The sequence below is a fragment of the Nanorana parkeri genome, unplaced genomic scaffold (assembly GCF_000935625.1).
Source record: "Nanorana parkeri isolate BGI_ZX_2015 unplaced genomic scaffold, ASM93562v1 scaffold124, whole genome shotgun sequence".
Classification (NCBI taxonomy): Eukaryota; Metazoa; Chordata; class Amphibia; order Anura; family Dicroglossidae; genus Nanorana; species Nanorana parkeri.
In genome coordinates, this window is record NW_017306392.1 from 1472114 (window position 1) to 1491155 (window position 19042).

General features: G+C 42.5%; 1 protein-coding gene across 1 annotated transcript in view; it reads left to right on the top strand.

The window, feature by feature from the left end:
- FAM13A (family with sequence similarity 13 member A) overlaps nt 1–19042 on the top strand; it is a 79836-nt gene that overhangs the window by 41459 nt on the left and 19335 nt on the right. Inside the window, 7 exon segments of the mRNA XM_018553572.1 lie at nt 465–541; nt 1741–1787; nt 11835–11843; nt 13805–13852; nt 15160–15490; nt 16421–16565; nt 18436–18517. Of these exon segments, the coding sequence (XP_018409074.1) occupies nt 465–541; nt 1741–1787; nt 11835–11843; nt 13805–13852; nt 15160–15490; nt 16421–16565; nt 18436–18517 (739 nt within the window).

Below are 19042 nucleotides of genomic sequence, written 5' to 3' on the forward strand. Positions count from 1 at the left end.
CGTATATGATATTACATACGGTTTGGAATAGATCACTGCCCATGGATGCATTTATCCAGCGACAGTGATCTATTCCAAACCTATGCCGTTATCACAATGTGTGATTAATGTATCTTTCTCCTTTACTGTGCTGCTCTTGTACAAAGTAGCTTATAATTGTATTACTCAGGAAAAACTGAAAAGACATTTGAAGCATTTCAAGCACTTTCTTATTTATTCTTGATTATATACTGTAGATAATTTGCTGTTATGGAGGCAGAGGCTTTAACCTCCAGCTTTGTCTGGGAGTTTCAATGACCATGCTCTCCTTAATATGTAATTTGGGTTTTAGCTGTAAAATGGGCTGCTTTCTGTGGGCATATACTTAGCCCAAACATAATTAAATTCTAAAATGTGCCCTTTTGTATCTTACTATTAAAGGAGTAAGATGATACTATTTAATGACTGTTTTTTATTTGTTTCAGAGCGCAGAAAGCTTTGTCACCTCTAAAGGTGTAGACATACAGGAATTTCCCGGAATGGAAGTATTGTCAGAGCCCAGGTAGGTTTATATTTGCACTTGTTTAGACATCTATAGCATAAATATAGTATTCTTAGAGCATCTAAATGGATATGCAGGCATTGCTCTGACATTGAAGTCTATTCAGTTCTTCTAGGGTACTGGCTGGTGCCTACATATAATAGAAAAGTTTTTAGCTAGTCCTTTTAGAGATTGTCATTGTTCCTGGATCTTTTGGCCGCATTATTTGGTTTGCCTCCTAAACAATCCCCACAGGTAAGTAACAAACATATCATTTAAGACTTGAATACATGTATACAAACCCACAGTGGGATTTTTAGCCATTATAGCCAATCTGATATGTCTGCATTTTTCCCAGATTGGTGGTCCCTGCACCCCTGCATGTCACAATGATATCCAATACTACAAGCACTGGGGTTTACATGAGGCACAGTTTTATTGTTAAACTTAGGGATGCACCAATACTGATACAAGTATCGGTGCCGATACCGAGTATTTGGGTGAGTACTCATACTCGCCTAAATGCTCCCAATGCCTATCCCGATACCTAAACTTCGGTATCGGGAAGCTGGGCGGGAAGTCATTACACACTAGGCAGCTTCCTGATTAGCCAGGAAGCCGGCTCCATGCTCCCCCGTCACCAGGGAGCATGGAGCTGGCTTTCCGGCCAATCAGGAAGCCGGGCGGCGTGTAATGACTGGCCGCCCAGATTCCTGATTGGCCAGCTTCCCGACCAATCAGGAATCCAGACGGCAAGTCATTATACACCCCGCAACTTTCTGATTGGCTATAAAACCGGCTCCATGCTCGTCACCTTCAAAAGTTTGTAGGGGTGCATGGGGGACATGACATGATGGATGCAACCCAGTGCTCTGTGCATCCATCAGATGGCAAACACCAGCGGAGCATTGTATTGGATGGTATTTTTGCTATTATAGACAATGGCTTACTATATTATATCTTGCCTAGACACATTGGACATTGATATTTGGATTTAATCATTGTTGATCATAATATTGTACTTCAATAACAAATATGATCCCCCGCAGGGGACAGCGTGTTTAACGAGTTCTGTTTTGTATTGGTTTTTTTTCTTAAAAAATACATATTCTTGAAGTCTATGTACAGTATATCACGCCTATGATGTGTTAATATAGAAATGTGTACTATTTAAACGTTCAATACGTGAGGTTACAAGTTTTCCCCTTTTTGTGTTGCAGCAAAGAGAAGGAACACGATAAAGAAAGCCTGAGATTACCTCCGGTGAGTCAATTATCTGCTTACTAAGGATAGAATATTTACCTAATAAAACAAATATGTTCTATTTGCATACCTTGTTATAAAATGATTTTTTTTTTGCTTCATTTTGAGGCAAAACCGTTATTAACAATGCTTGATAATCTTCTGGGGTCGCTACCTAGGAGTGTTCTGTCCCTTCTTAAATCTGAACATTTCCTTTCAGTAGTTTAGGCACATATCCATAAGGAAAGTTGAGGACAGGGAGAAAGTACCACCTATGACAAGTTTCTGACTTGTGTTACATGGGGCAATCAGTATCTGTGTTAATAATGTAGACTGCGCTGATCAGAGTAGAGATATTGTTGTTGATTTACTAAAGGGGGAGAGACTTTGTGAAAGTGAAATGATAGTAAATAATGTGAACCTGTGTTCATTTGCAAGGGAAATTGAAAAGCTGTTATCGGCTACTGAAGTGAGCACAGCTTGGCCTTATTTTGTCTAACATACACTTTGAAAAGTAAATAGTCCCTGTGCACTGAATCGGCCACATTGCACTAAGACTAGGGCTGCAGCTAACGATTATTTTCATAATCGATTAGTTAGCCGATTATTAAGTTCGATTAATCGATTAATCGGATAAAAAAAAAAAAAAGGCTCCAGTGATGGACTACTAGTTTCTATTGAGATTACAACATTTTCTTTTTAAATGAAGAAGCTGGGGTTAACAAACTGTAATGTGTCTTGTATGTGTTTCTTAGAATACTTTAAAGGGCTGACAGGAATAAACAGTATTGCAAGAAAGGTTTTACTGAATGACTCGTATCAATACCTAAATGGCATTTAGTAGTTTTACAAGGTCAAACAAGTTCCTGTGAATTCCTCTGGTTGTTTGCGGATGGTAGCTCTAGCAACTGTCATTGTGATCCATCGCTGCATGGTTTCATTTCTGTCTTGTAGAAAGGATTGTGAACATTTGGTAAATTTGTTTTTCTGAAACTTTTATGACTTGCTTCCAATTGCGATAAAGCTAGAATGTCTTTTATAAGCTAATCTATTATATTGTATATGTGCATAATTTCCTAGTTTTATAATGGTCACAGGACTGCATTTTTTTCTATAGGTTAATTTAAATTAACTGAACAAACTGAAGCTGATTGGTTGCCATGGGCAACTGCTCCAGATTCTGCCTGCTCCAGTTTTGTTAAATTCCCCCCGCTGAGTCATTACAACAGACTCAGTAGGGGATTTTAGTGAAACAAAATAAGCTGCAAAAGCAAACTGACATTGCTCTTTTTTTTGTCATGTTTGAAATATTGGTAGCCTTACCAGTAAGCCCCACCCCTTTGGACACCCTAGGGCAGTGATGGTGAACCTTGGCACTCCAGCTGTTTTGGAACTACAAGTCCCATGAGGCATTGCAAGGCTCTGACAGCCACAGACATAACTCCCAGAGGCAGATGCATCTTGGGATTTGTAGTTTTGGCACAGCTGGAGTGCCAAGGTTCGCCACCACTGCCCTAGGGCAACACCTAACTAGCCCAAAAATCTCAGCCTGGACCCCTTCCTGACGATCTTTTCTTTATTGTTCATTAAAGGACACAATCATATGTAAATCAGAATGATTGGGTTATACTGCTACTTACAGGAGGATTTGGACACTGACAAACAAAAATGCTGTTGACTAGCCAGGTATAACCCCTTCCACTCCCATCATGCTTCATGATGTATGCTTGTGGATGGGGTGAAAAGATATCTTAATTGTGGCATTAATCACTGGATCCTGCATATGGCACTTTCCTGTACTTTGCTTGGTCACTGTAGAATGCTCTCCAAGCCTATAACTTTAAGTCTGGACTTAGCCTTATAGGAGCATGGCACACTCTTAATATTTTCTCCTGATTGTTTTTTTTCTCCCTGAAAGAGTTAAAGCGCTGGAGTGCTGTATCACTAACTGCAGTGTTGCTTGTGAACTCAAGACCGCCACCTCCCGCCTTTTCAGCCTGAGGTAGTCTTACCACCATTACTCTGCTGGCAAGGGAAACCCCCTTTTTTTTTCTTCGGGTTTTCCTTGCTTCTGCCTACAGTCACTTTGGCCATATAACCTCTCCTGCTTTCAGCAGCTGGTTTGTGAGTACCCAAGATCTTTCTTTTTAGTTATCATGCCCCAGTTGCAGTGAAGAATGTTGGCTCATAAATGCAAAGGGACCAGTCCCACTTTCCAGCTTACGAGCTACTAGCGGCCCTCGGGCAGTCTGCGTCCCTCCTCAAGGAGCTGATCCCGATAGCCTGGGTCGTTGTCCCCCCTGCTTGAGTCCGTACCCTCCTCTGAGTCTTCCCAAGCTTCAGCATTTGCAAGCGTTTGCTATAAGGACCTACAAGCAGCTCTTTAGGGCTTGGGCTGCCCCCAGTTTTTACACTGTTCTGTGGGTTTTGTTAGAGTTTGTTTGCCACTTTGCCTCAGTCAGACCGCTCTGGGATGCCCCAATTGACTTTAATTTACTTCTGATCCTGAGTCCCTTAATGAGACATCAAGAAAATGGGTTTTTTTTTTGGTACTTATTGTAATTATTTGTACTTATTTTAAAATCTGTTTCTTGGAGTACTTTAAGGGATACAGGTTTCACCCATCTGTTTTAGTGATTTTCTCCTGATACTGCTTTTCTACCAAACTGAAACATAGTGGGAGGGGCTATACCTGACTGGCAAAAATAACGTTTTTGTTTGACAGTGTCCAATGCCTCCTGTAGGCAGCAGTATAACCTAATTGTCTCCTGTGTACTGTAATGAGCTTTAATAAACTGATTTTTACTGCAAGTACAAACATTATTTCTCCAATCATCTTCCAGGACAGCAAGCCTACTTCAGGTTGCTGTCCTGGAAGATTCTTAGAAATACCGTTACCGGTAAGACTAACCATAGATTTCTCCAATAATCTTCCTGGACAGCAACCTGAAGTAGGCTTGCTGTCCTGGAAGATTCTTAGAAATACCGTTACCGGTAAGACTAACCGTAGATTTTTCATTCAAACTCTGGCCACTTCTAATAGACAGTGAATACCTGTCATCTCCTACTCCGGTTCAGCCTTTCCTGAGTAGATGATGCTCTATATGGGCTGTAAAACTTGCAGGCAATTTCTGCACACACAGAGAGCAGTGTCTGCTGTAAGTGTTGTATGATTCACAACTGACTTGTCTCAAAGAGTTTGAATGCTAATGTATCATTTTATATAATTATTTATTAAAAGTCGGGAGGAAGTGCAACCTATGTGATTGGCTTCATAATGACCAAAGTGGCACAACCATAAATTTCGGGAGGACTGTCCACTGCTGTTCACCGTTTCATGTGCCTGTTGTTTTTAATTATTTGTTAATTGCAATTCTTGTTAATTAAAGTTTATGTAAACCCTAGCAACTAGATTCTCGTATTTGCTGGCTTTTGGTCTGCTAAACATACCATTTAAAAGGGTTATCTATCTGTAGATTTTATTGGCTTCCTGTGCTCTTTGCCTGTGCTTAAGGAAGGGTTATGGAGATAGGGGGGTTAGGAGAGGTCTGTTTTCTGTGTAAATAATCAGGAATTAAGCAGCAGGGCTGGACACCACATGCTTAGCAATTCAGAGCTGTGTTATCATGTCCACAAGCCTAGTATAGAGCCAGTTACAGGTATTCTTTATGGGGACATTAGAGATCTATTAGACTCCTGATGCATCCCCTGCCTGCAGACTTTGCATAATTTAGTCCCCAATCTTGTCTTTACTTGGCCACTGCTGCCAGCATTATCACAGTGTTCCTAATCAATAACACTTAGTAATTTTTTATTTTATAGTTTATCTCTCTAGAGAGCTAGTTTTGCATCCTATATTTCAGGGCTCAACAAATCCCAGGTCTCCGCTGGGAGCCCGCTGCGTTCTGTGTCCCTTTCGACAAGTCTCCAATCCAGCGGCTGGGACCAATAGCCAGCCTGCTATTGGCTATTACAAACTGCAATAACTAATAGCAGGCTAGCTATTGCACCCGCCCACTGCCTGATGTCAATCAGCAGAGGAGGACTTGAATAAGAACTTTCTCCTTCAGGTCCACCCTCTGCTGATTTGCAGTGGGTGGGTGCAATAGCCAGCCTACTATTGCAATTTGGAATAGCCAATAGCAGGCTGGCTACTGCTCCCAGCCACTGCCTGCTGGGTTTACATTCAACTGTCATTCCCCAGCTAAAGCTATTGAAGTGGAAAGGTGACACTAGGGGTCAAATAGACCCCATTGTCACCTTTAAATAGCACATTGGAGATGATCGGTTCTATCACATAGGAGGCATGTGAGCCCCCATGTGATAATAATGAAGTGAAGTAAAAAAAGTTAATTAAAAACAGTTTATCTCCTGCCCCCGCAAACGCATTCAGAATCCCAATTCGGGGTGCACATTCGTTACTTGGCCAGTACTCTGACAGCTCTGAGTACTTCTGCATTTTTTTAAGCTTAGTGGTGATTGGTCAATGAAATTCTACTGTTCTCATCTCACTGCAGTGGCCCCGGGCTCACAGAGGAGCCAGGGGAGCACGGGGGTTTACAAGGTGGGGCAGAAGGGGGAGCCAGCTTAGTTGTTGGGCAGCCAGCAAAAACAGCCAGGTGGAGTGCACGGCAAAAGAGCACTAGATGGAGGGATGGCATGGCTACAGTCCTAATTTGCAACATGATGTATAATAGAGGATTATATTGTTCAGGTTAAATAGATGAATCGGTGACTTGATTCAAATTTTCAGTCGCAGTTAAATACTTTAAATGCTATATGCATTCTGCTGTGACCTTTTTTTTCAATCCTTAGTTGATAATAAACAGATTTAATTGAGGCATATTTGAATTAGATTGTAACAATGTGTATATTTAATGCAAAAGTATAACAGACGGTTGTTAAGACATCTGTGATTCTGGGCTCCGTGTTTTTCTTACAAAAAAGAGCATCTGATATCTTCTTTTATCACAAGATGGAGAATGGTACAGTCCGCCAGAAAGGAACATTTTAATATCCCAGAGCCGCTTTGGTCCCTGGAGTCCATGTCTGTGTTGTGTATTGCATCGCAGTGTCTTCATTTTAAAAAAAAAATCGCAGCACTGTGTACTGTCTTCTGGTGTACACAGGCCAGCCCTTACATGTCATTTGTGTACGATCTGGTGACAGGTCTTGCATGCAGCAACAGTCACACAATCCTTTAGAAGTTTTACTGCAGTAATGCTAATCCCTTCATGCTTGGTAGATTTCAGCTTTGTTTTCAGTTGCTTCCAGTCACCAGTGCTCAGTTACCATAGGAAAATGAATACACTAAAGCCACTTGCTTTACTAACTAATGCTAGTTCGGCTAACAGTTTGTTGGCGTAGACAGAAAATAGGAAATTGACACTTTCTTGAACATTTGAAAACCCTTATTAAAATATGTTTCTAGCTTTATGCTGTGATCACAAATAGATGGTTTGCTTTTTGGGGGGAATTGCTTTTTAGAGCTGCTTGGCTAACAAATAGGAATAAGTAGGGCTGCAGCTAACAAATTATTTTATTTGCTTCAATGACATCTGTCCTACCACCACAAAAGTAAAGTAACCCTCTAGATCAGTGTTTCTCAACCTGTGTCACCTCAGGACCCACATTTGTCCTTGGTCATTAAGCTGTAACCCAAGTCACACTGCACTGGAACACACGGCATTGCGGTACCACGCGTTCTGGTGCGGGCGATCGAACTGTGGATGGGAGATGCGTTTGAGGTGCCATTCAAATGAATGGCAATGCAACACACCTCCCACACCAGAATTCACGGTAGGTGCAATTTTGCGTGGTACAGTGCGTTAGTCGCACGGGACTGTACGATTAACGCACTGTACTAGTGTGAACGGGCCCTCAAAAACACTGACAGACACGCACAGACACAATTTCACACACTCATGGGCATTCTCACACAAACACATACACACTCCTAAAAAAATTCATTTAAAAAAAAAATGTTTAAGATCCACCCAGTCTCCCTACCTTAGGTAAACGGGAGTGGATCCTCAGCCTGGGGTCCATTATGGGATGCTGTGCTGTGACAGAGCTCCATCCATATGTGAATTGCTGGTACAGCTCCCTTGTGTGCCCTGTAGTGTTTCCGGAGCCAGATTGTGATGGTCCAGGCACCTCTACAGTACTTGTAAGGAAGCTGTAAGCAATGCATGTATGGATAGAGCTCCCTTGCGGCCATTGCCCCACCTCAAGCTGGCACTCAGCACCTGGCAGCATATTTTGAGTGGCTGCTTGGCGTTCGAACTGACAGTGATAAGCTAGGGGGAGTCTGAGGAACCTCTCACCTAGAAAAGGTATGCGGCTACCCACTGAACAAGGGGTTGCGACCCACTTTTGGGTCACGACCCACCAGTTGAGAACCAAGGCTCTAGATCCATGAAGGTCCTTTTTAAGCACGTTTCATTTAGAATTACTGCCTGCCTACCCTATGTGTCTTGGTAGCCTTCCAAATATCCTGTGCTTTACTGACTTTTATGAAAGTTAACATTTTACTATAGCTAGGCACTTCTTCTCACGTGGGCCTGGCAGTAGGTTCTTTAGGAGACGAGTAGTACTTTGTGGAATAGGGGAGGGGAGGAGTGTGAATGCGCCATAACCCAAATTTGTTTTTTTTATGTGTCTGTTGTGGTGTGGAAGTGAGCAGAAAGATTCAGTGCCATAGGGTGCCTCTTGTGCACCTACTGGGTCATTTTGTTTTATTGGCTGTATGACTGGGTTGCTTGTGGATTATGTTGTTACACAGATAACCTTGCAGATGCATTTTTGTAACAATATTAATCTTTTGTTGATCTTTATGTTTAGTGAGCAAGATCTTTCAACACAACTTATTTTAGCAAAATGAAAATGTTTTCCCCCCCTAGTGTTGGCCAGACATCTTGGCTAGAGTTCTCTCTCTTTCTAGTTACTTTCACTGATGACTTTGTCTGAGAAAAGTAGCTGTGCCTACTATGTTACTTTTTGTTAAAGAGAATCTAGTCTTCTTAAAGTATACCTCTCATTAATAAAACAGAGCAAATGCATAAAAAGCAGGAAATTAGAAGTGCTTGTATGTACCTTCAGAAGTTCACAACAATGCCGATTGGTATCTGAAACCCGGACTACTCTATTATGTAAGCTGCTGCCTTGCCCTGTTCTGCAACACAATAGGAAGGCATGGGGATGCAGGGCAGCCAAGCTTGCAGAACTCAAAGTACTTACAGTATACCTTCCAGTGCTTCTTCATTTCTGGACCACTCATTTTTAAATATGAGAGGTGTAGCATCCCAAAAAACTATGCCCCCTGATCCGGGCAGCTCCTTCTATAGTAACACAGTTAGGGGGTTGAAATCATTTTTCAACCTTAGCTCTTATTTTTCAAGTAGGGGTGCCGCGTCTGTCGGGCTTCTCGATCTTCTGGGTCTGAAACATTCTTAATGCTTAGGTCCGGAGCATCTTAACCAAGGGTTACAAGCTGGAGTTCCACTTTGCTTGCTGCTTTTAGACTTTCCAAGATCACCCCAAAGATGAATGACTCTTCTCACTGGCACAGGTCAGCTCTTTGACCAAGGGGTCATACTCTCTGTACAGGTGGTGAAAAGTTCCAGGAGTTTTAGTCCAACCTGTTCACCGTCTCCAAAGCAAAGAGGAGGAGACCGCCCTATTTTCATTCTGAAGATTTTTCTGCTGCACCAAAACATCATAAAGAAGTGTGTCTCTATTGGGACGTGCTTCTGGCTGTTAACACCTCAGCCACAGCTTCCATTCACAAGTCTGACTCTCTTTGTCATTCATGAGGGTGCCCATATGGGCAGCCAGCGTCTCGTTCCACTGTTGCTATGTGGATTCAGCAAACTATCACTGTGGATGACTAAAGCTGAGCTGCATATTCAAGATAAGGTCTAACCAGTGTTTTATAAAGGGGTAGAATTATGGATGTATCTTTTGAATATACTGTATGTTCTTTTTAATATGAGTGTATTCTGCTAGCTTTGTTGGCTGCATATGGACACTCCAAATCCCTTTTTTTCTATTATAGATTCAACCAGAGGAGCCCCTCTCAAAGAGTATGTTTCATGTATATTTCTAGTGCCCAAGTACATAACTTAAAGGGTTATTAAACCCTTGCATGTTTTTGCATATACGTACTGCTAGCAAGCAGTAGATATATGCAAAACGATTAAAATAAAACACAACTTTTTCAAAAGGTTAATACTTACCTGTGTCTCCGCCGCGCACTCCTGTCCGAACATCTGAAAATTTCTCAGGCGGCTGCAAAGGGTCTTGGGGCATGCGCAGTTCAGATGTTCGGCCGGGAGACGAGGAAAGGCACAAGGTAAGTCTCTATGGAGCAGCGTGCACTCGCACAGACACCATGGGACATGAGGGAAGAGGAGGACAGAGGAGTCGGCGCTGGATCGGAGACCCACACCAGCGCTGGAGGGACATCTGAAGAAGAAGATGATCGGATTAAGAGGCGTCATTTAACGTAAGTCCTTACACTAACATTGGGGGAAGGGGGAAAAAAATTAGCCTTTAATGCATTCTTCTTGCCATCTAGTTCCATTTACCTCTATATCCAGTGCCCTCTTTGACCCTCGCTCACTATATGGTATATTCTTGTCTGATCCCATCCACTGGCATTCCATCTAAATTGCGTCTCATTTCCTCATAATGATATGTGGGTCTGACGAGCCGTCTTTCATAAATCAATTCTGGCTTTTACTTATGATACCATTTTACTTAACATGCTTGGGTATATTCCCTAACCAGCCCCTCAAATCGTTTACATAGTATTGATGTTAAACTGACGGATCTGTAATTTACTGGCATACATCCCATGGGTTGAATGAGTGAAATCAGTTTCCTCATCCATACTAAATAATGTGGATGGGGGGAAAACTTCCCTGCCCGCAATTGTATTTAGGCAGCAGGCAGCTCGCCGCTGCCTGAACAGTGACTGCATCTGATTTGATTGCAGTCACCGTTTGGCTGACAATTTTCCATCCGGATCTTTTGATTTTTCAATTGAAGGTTATTGAGCCTGGTGGTGCTAACAGGGCAACACATGGCTCGAAAATTTGAGTCGCATGTGGCTACTTTACCAAAGCTTAAGTTGACCTCATTTAGTGGCCCATTATAAATCACTGCAGTATAGGTCATTAAGGATATGAAGAAATTGTTATTAATTGTATTCGTAGCGAGACTAGTTTGACTTTTGTCCTCATTTCTTTCAACAATGTACCTTCCACTATATATTGAGAGAACTTTAACAATTACATTTGTAATCTCTAGTCTGTACATTACCATCTCCAGAATCCACTGCAGTGTTTCCTACCTGCATCTCAATGAGGAACATTCTGTTTAGCATGGATATCACAGATTATTCTTAGCACTTATCAGGAGGCTTATCTTTATAGGGGTGCCACTGCAGCAGAGGAGGGAACAGCTGATCTTTATTTGCATTTCTACTGGGAAAAAAAATACTGATACACTGATATAGTAATAAAGTAATGAATACAAATGTAAGTGAAGAGTACAACAATTCAGCGTTTTACTTAACGACAAAATAATTGAGACTTTAAAACGACATAATTTTGCAGACAGTAGGTGTGCTTTTTTTTCACCTCATTTTACCAGACTCCCACAATGGGCAGCTGCCCTGCGTGTTAAAATCATTTCACCAGGCTGTTAATAACGCATGCCGTGTTCTGATTTAAGCTTTATCCTCTGTATGCTTGGAATGCTCGACTGTCATCTCTTTCACACAAATAACAAAATAGGCGAACAAAGAAATGTATCATCAGTGGAATACAAAACTGGTAACTTTCATACAAAGCATTATCATTTGTTTTGATAGTAAATGCTTAATATTGCTGAAGACAGAATCTTGCCTGTACAATTTCAGAATATCTTTTAGTTTTATCAAATGGTAGTGTACAGTAATATATAGTTATCATTCCTTAAGTGACACAGAGTATATTTTAAAGGAGAACTATGGGGTCAGTGTTTTTCCCCATAGTTCTCCTTAGGGTAACGGGAGGACACAAACTAGCGTCCTCCCGTTACCCTAAGCTAAGTATACTGCGAGCTACAGCTCGCGGTATACTGAGACGCCGCAGCCGGAGCGGATCCCGGCGGAGATGACGGGATCCGCCCAGCTGCGTGAGTGACAGCTGGCTCTGCCTCTAGATAGGCAGAGCCAGCTGTACCCGCCCCCTCCCCCGTCCGTTCTGCCAGTCAGCGCTGGCAGATCGGAGAGGGGAATCCAGCCCCTCCCCCTGTCACGGCAGAGAGCCGTGACAGGATCGAGAGGTGAGGGAACCTGGTATGTGTTCGCTCACCTCCCGATCTACTGAGCCGACCTGAGACAGTCTCATTGTCACAGGTCGGCTAGAATTATGAGGTGAGTGGAAATCACTCATCTCATAGTTCTCCTTTAAGACAAGAGGGTTATACTGCAGCCTACAGCAGATTTGATCGGCAGGCCGGGAGCTTTACATTCAAGCGACCGGGCGCTCTAGAGACCGTTGCCGGTCCCGAGATCCGCTGTGCCCAATGCGGCCGGGACTGGCACGGCTCTGTGACAGGAGATCAAAGGGAGTTCAGTATACAAACTCCCTTTGATCTCCTCTCAGTCCCCGAATGCAGGAAGTGATGTATATTACATCACTTCCTGCATTCAGTGTCACTCTCCAGCTACAGAAGCTGATGAAGCAGATCTCTGCTTCATCAGCTTCTCTGGGGTCCCTAGGTGACATTAGGGGTCTTGGAGACCCCTGATGTCTCCATAAAGAGGACATGTCATATAAATTGTCTATCACATAGGGGGCTTCTTAGCCCCCCATGTAATAGCAATAAAGTTTTGTGTGTAAAAAAAAAAAAAGTAATACAAAAATTAAAGAATCATAAAAAAATAAAGAAGCATAAAAAAATAAAACTTTTTTTATGTCCCCGCCCCCCACATACACAGTAGATATGCGTTGGGTGCTCCTACCTGCGAAAACGACGATTGCGACACACATGTTACATATGGCCGCAAACGTCGGAGTGAGAGCAATAATTTTAGAGCCATTAATCACTGATAACACTAAACTGATGAGCGGTAAAAGCGTTTTAATCGTCGCCTATGGACGCTCTTTTGCGATTTTGCGGGCGCACGCAATTTTAAGGCTTGACATGTTTGGTGTCTATTTACCCGACGTGACCTCGATAAAAGAGTGGAGAAAAATAAGCCAAATCCGACACATTCCACGCAAAACTCTAAAAATGGACTGGACAAAATGATTGGCACCTTCTCCGAATTGCAAGAAATAATTGCATTCCAGGTTTTTATGGACAATCTCAGGGTTACAAGTTCATCTCCAGAGATATTAATGTTCCTGTGTCCACTGTGCGCAACATTGTCAAGACGTTTACAGCCCATGACACTGTAGCTAATCTCCCTGGACTTGGACGAAAGAGAACAATTGATTGAAGATTGCAACGAAGGACTGTTGGAATGCTGGATAAAGACCCTCGATCAACTTCCAGACAAATTCAAGCTGATCTTCAGTCACCGGGTACAACGGTGTCAGCTTGCACTATACGTCGCCATCTAAATGAAAAGGGACGCTATGGTAGGAGACCAAGGAGGACCCCACTGCTGACACCGAAACACAAGCCAGATGGGAGTTTGCCAAAACTTACCTGAGGAAGCCAAAATCCTTTTGGGAGAATGTGCTGTGGACAGATGAAACAAAATGACAGCTTTTTGGTAAAGCCCATCATTCTACTGTTTTTCAGAAAAAGGAATTAGGAGTTTAAAGTAAAACATATACAGCCCCTACAGTTAAACATGGTGGAGGTTCACCGATGTTTTGGGGTTGTTTTGTTGCTTCAAGCAATTGATGTCTTGACTGTGTGCATGGCATTATGAGATTTGAAGACTACCAAAGAATTCTGGGGTGCAATGTAGGGCCCTGTGTCAGAAAGTTGGGTCTCCATCATAGGTCATGGGTCTTACAGCAGGACAATGACCCAAAGCACACGTCAAAAAGCACCCAGAAATGGTTTCAGACAAAGCACTGGAGAGTACTGGACTGGCCAGCAATGAGTCCAGATCTGAATCCCATAGAGCACATGTGGAGAGATCTCAACACAGCAGTTGGGAAAAGGAACCCTTCCAATCTGAGAGACCTGGAGCAGTTGGCAAAAGAAGAGTGGTCCAAAATTCCTGTAGAGAGGTGTAAGGAACTCATCGATGGTTACAGGAAGCGATTGCTTTCAGTTATTTTTTCCAAGGGCTACCAAATATTAATTGAGGGTGCCAATAATTTTGTCCAGTCTGTTTTTGGAGTTTTGCGTGGAATGTGTCAGATTTGGCTTTTTTTTCTTCCACTTTTTGTGTCATGCCAATACAAACAAAAGAAATAAACATGAGAATGCCTAAACATTTGTATTGTGTATATATGACTGTATAATTGAATATATGCTTGTGGATATTTATATGTGCCTCTTTTGCCTTGTTTTTTTGTTTTGAAGGACATATATGCAAAAGCAGTTCATAGCTTTAGTTCTTCCCATGTTTTAGAAAATAGAAAACTTCTGAAAAGTGTTTATACACATAAAAACGTAGCTGGGTGCTAGCTGCCTGTTTGATAGAGCACACATGATCAAAGCTCCAATATAATCCTTCCACTCTAAGCAGAAGCACGCAAATCAGATTAGTCGAGGTGGAAACTTCACATGCATCTGGGTCAAGTAGTTCTGAGGAAATGGAAGTTGTTTATGTTGATGTACCAAAGCATGTTCTAGGCTCTCCTTTACTTTAACTGTACTTCATATGTCCCTTTCTCAGAATTCGTAAAGGCCTCCAGTTATATGACCATGAGAGCTGCAGCCAGAAGTTCCTATTTGCCATGTTTTAATTCTTAGTTTCTGTATGTTTACTACACTAGTCAAACAAATGTGATGGGACACAGCTTATAGTGGATAAAAGCTGTAATTTGTAATATATCCATATGTGTAAATCTTGATCTCTACCGACAGAATTATTTTCAGCTCTTTAAGGGAGCCCTTTTAAATTAAAAGAAAACAATGGGGTAACCTTTTTATCCCATAGTTCTCTTTAGGGTCACGGGAGAACATATACTAACCTCCTCCTGTGACCCAAAGCTCCGTATATAGCAAGCTATTGCTCTCTATATACTGAGGGTGCTGCGCCAGGACGGATCCCGACAATACTGTAGAGATCCACCCAGCTGGCTGATTGACAGAGGACCTCTATGTAGAGGCAGAGCCAGCTGTGCACGCCCCCTCTCCTGTCTGTTCCTCCAGTCACTGCTGGAGAGGGGGAATCCCTGAGGGAAGCATTGACTGTTGGTCACCGCTCTCTGCAGGAAGATGATCGGGAAGTGAGCGAGCGACGGTATACATTTTTTTGCTTACAAAAATGGTATGGAATTACTTGTGTAAATATTCCAAATACATTAGAAAAAGCTGTTTGTTTTACACAGAACCAACTCCAGTTTCTGCCTCTTGGGATCGTGATGCTGCAGATTCAGATGAAGCACGTCTGTCTCCCCAGGCTGGCCACCTGATCCGTCACCTTCTTGAAGCTGATAGTGACCCTATGTTATCTCCTCGTTTTTATGCATATGGGCATAGCCAGCAATACCTGGATGACACAGAGGTGCCTCCATCGCCTCCTAATTCACATTCTTTTATGAGGTATGTATTCATGTTAAAACTGTTTAGCGTATGGATGCATAATGCTGACTTAAAGAGCTCCAGGGAAAAATCGAAATGTAAAGATTTGTTATAGGTAGGGATGCACCGATACCGGTATTTCGAGTACCTAAGTATATTTTTTTGGTACTCGCCGATACCGAGTACCGGAACTCCCAATCAGGAAGCCAGGCGGCGTGTAATAACTCACCACCAGGCTTCCTGATTTGCTGGGCAGCGTGTAAAGACTCGCCACCTGGCTTCCCAATTAGCAATGAATGCTTCTCGTCACCATGTGACAAGAAAGCATGGAGCCGGCTTGCTGGCCAATCATGGGAGCCGGGCACCGTGTCATTACACAGCGCCCGGCTTCCTAATACAGGAAATATCGGGCTAGGCATCGGAGCATTTGGGCGAGTAAGAGTACTCACCCAAATACTCTGTATAGGCACTGATACTAGTATCGGTATCGGTGCATCCCTAGTTATAGGCACCACCTATACTGCTTTACCTGCTAACCTCAGGTCCTTATGATGTGCAGCATACACCAACTTTCTCTTGGCCTCCAGAAATCATAGCAATGGTGCTCACCAATGTAAAGTGTGAATATTGTAAAAAAGAATACTGTTGAGGCTCTGCTTCTTTAGGTGTCCCTTCTCCCTCCAGCAGTAACTTGGTTGGTACATACTGCTGGTCCACCTTTTACAGTGTTAGCACAGCTTTACATAAAATTAGTGGACACATTTAAAGGCAGATTATGTTCTATATAGAGTCTGTATGTATGTACGGTTTGAATATGTAAGATGTACAAACATGCATAAGCCTAAAAAAAAAATAAGTCATGTAGAGCAAGATTTACTGCTTCCTGAGTAAAATCAGACTCTTCGGATCCTACTCTGTGTTGCTATGCTAACGTCTTGGTTTTTTTTTTAGCCGTAGACGCAGCTCTTCACTGGGATCACATGAGGAGGACAGAGATGATGACCTCACACCTGCACAGATGACACGAAAAATTCAAAGTCTAAAGAAAAAAATCCGGAAGTATGAGGAAAGGTTTGAAGAAGAACGAAAATACAGGGTAAGGGTTTTCCCCTGAGTTTCTATTTTAACATGGCCTGGACTGCTTATTTCTTTTTAATATTTAAAAAGAACCAGCCAGTCAGAAACAGGTATTTGTAAGAGTTTGAGTCTCCACTCCTAATTTGTAATACCAGAGCAGCCTTAATTATCAGGGTAGCGGTTTCCGCTTTTATTGTATTATCTTTCTGCCTGAGTATCAAGGAATGATGCCCATGGCACCTTGCTAACCTGCGTGAGATCCTTGTTTGGAGGAGGAGTAGGGAGAGCTTCTTGCATACAATCTGGTGCACTTTAAGGGGTGTGAAGCACTAATTCCCACATGATTTTGAGATTTCCCAAGCTATGCTGTGAGCTGAAATGCCAAAGACGCTTATTTGCATATCCCCATCTTAACATGAAAACAATGCTTCCTGCACTTTGTTGTGGATGAACCGCATTTCCAGTTTGTTGCCCTCCCTGTTGGCTTTTCCACTGCACCTTGGGTCTTTGCCAAGGTGATATCTGCTCTTTCATTCCCAGGGTATCCCCATACTGGGTTATCTAGACAACTTCCTTCTCTGGAAGCAGTCAGTTCAGACTCTGTCAGCCAATGTCCACTGGATTGTCCAGACTGAGCAATTTTAGTGGATCCTTAGTCTCCAGAAGTTGGAGCTGGAACAGTTTTATCATTTGAAATACCTGGGTCTTGCATTCAGACCAGTCCAAGATATTCCTCTCTCATGACAAACCCCTGGTTATTCGCTGCCAGGGTCGGACACTGCAATTCTGGATTCAGCCTACCCTCTGCTTCTGCATGAAGATTCTGGGTAAATGATCGCCACTTTGGAGGCAGTGCCGTATGGGTAATTTTACTCCAGATCACTGAAACATTTTAGCAGCAAGACCAAGCTTGCCCTGACATAGTGGAGGATAAGCCCAATGCTGTAGTCAGGAAAATCCTGCCTCCATCTGGTTTGGAAGGTTCTCACAACAAACACCAGCCTCTCTGGCTGTGGCAGGGTCCTGAATACCCTCTTGGTGCAGGGGACTTGTCCTTTGGAGGAAACTCTTGTCCTTTGGAGAAAGCTCAGTTCAGTCAGACAACACCATGGTGGTGGCTTACATCAACCATCATTGTGGGACCAGAACTCTTGCAGCTCAAAGAGAAGCAAATCAGATTTTGGCCTGCATGGAACTCTGCTAAATTGGGGTCTATTTACTGTGCACATCCCAATAGTGGAGAATTGGCTGGCGGGCTTCCTCAGTCATCAACGTTGAGACTCCGATAGTGGTCTCTACACCCTGAGGTATTTTGTGACCTTTGTCACAGATGGGGGGCGCAGGACATGGACCTCTTGGCCTCCGGGTTCAGCAACAAACACTCCAGTGATTCTCATAGCGCTTGGCCAGTTCGGAGGCTACTGGTAAAAAAATAATTTGTTAAAAATCATCCCACTTTTATATATTTTAATGTCGCACGGAGCAGATATGTTAGCCCATTGGCTTCGGCCCCCTGTGTAGGCCAACTTGTCTCCTGCCTGAGTTCAGGGCTAATAACTGAAACTATGTTAAAGCTGCTTAAGGAGGATAAACCTTACATTTAAAGAATTGAAAAAAGTTTTAATTTATTTTATCCTGACACCTTTGTTTTGATCCTGATTCTGAGTGTCTCTGATATTGGGTAAAAATTAGGATGGCCTAACAGCCTGCCTCTTCTTCTCTGACAGGTAGAAAATACCAATAGTTCATGATATAAAGAAAAAAAATAATAAAGTTATCCCTATAATAACTGTAATAAGAGTTTATACTCTGATTACAAATAATTTTTTTTTCTCCCCTCTTCAATTAAATAGGCCTTTGTGAATGTTAATTTACTTCTCTGTTTCCAGCCTTCATATCGTGACAAAGCTACAAATCCAGAAGTTCTGAAATGGATGAATGAGCTCACGAAGTTCCGGAAGCAGCTTAAAGGTAATTACAAAGTTCAACATAGACCTCCTGCTAGTCTGATAACTGGAATGTACATGTCTCTCTTTGTTGCCTGGCACCTTGGAATTCCTGTTTCTTAGCTACATTTGGTAGCTGGTAATAACTAAATGGTGGGGTAAATGTAATTTTATGTTTTCCAATGTATTGTAGATTTACATTTTTTTCAGTAGACATTAAAGTGTAATTTGATTAATGTAAGCAAAAAAAAAAACCTTCCAACTACAAAGCAGGTAGAGCTCTAGGCTGTACTTTAAAGAGGTAGTCACCTTGCCTAGTCGTGGCAAATTCTTATTATCTGTGTAAATTAGTCCATCCCCCGACCATTTTATAATCACCTGTTCAACGCTTCCCTGCCATTCCTTCATCTGTCGTAGCAGCCACCAAAATACGTAGGGGTGATGTGGCGTCACCCTGTCCATAATTGGACATTGCTCGACCTAGCGATTGACAGCTAAGCCCATGCATTGCATCATGGAGGAAGTTGGAGGTGGGGGGGGTGGCTTTACA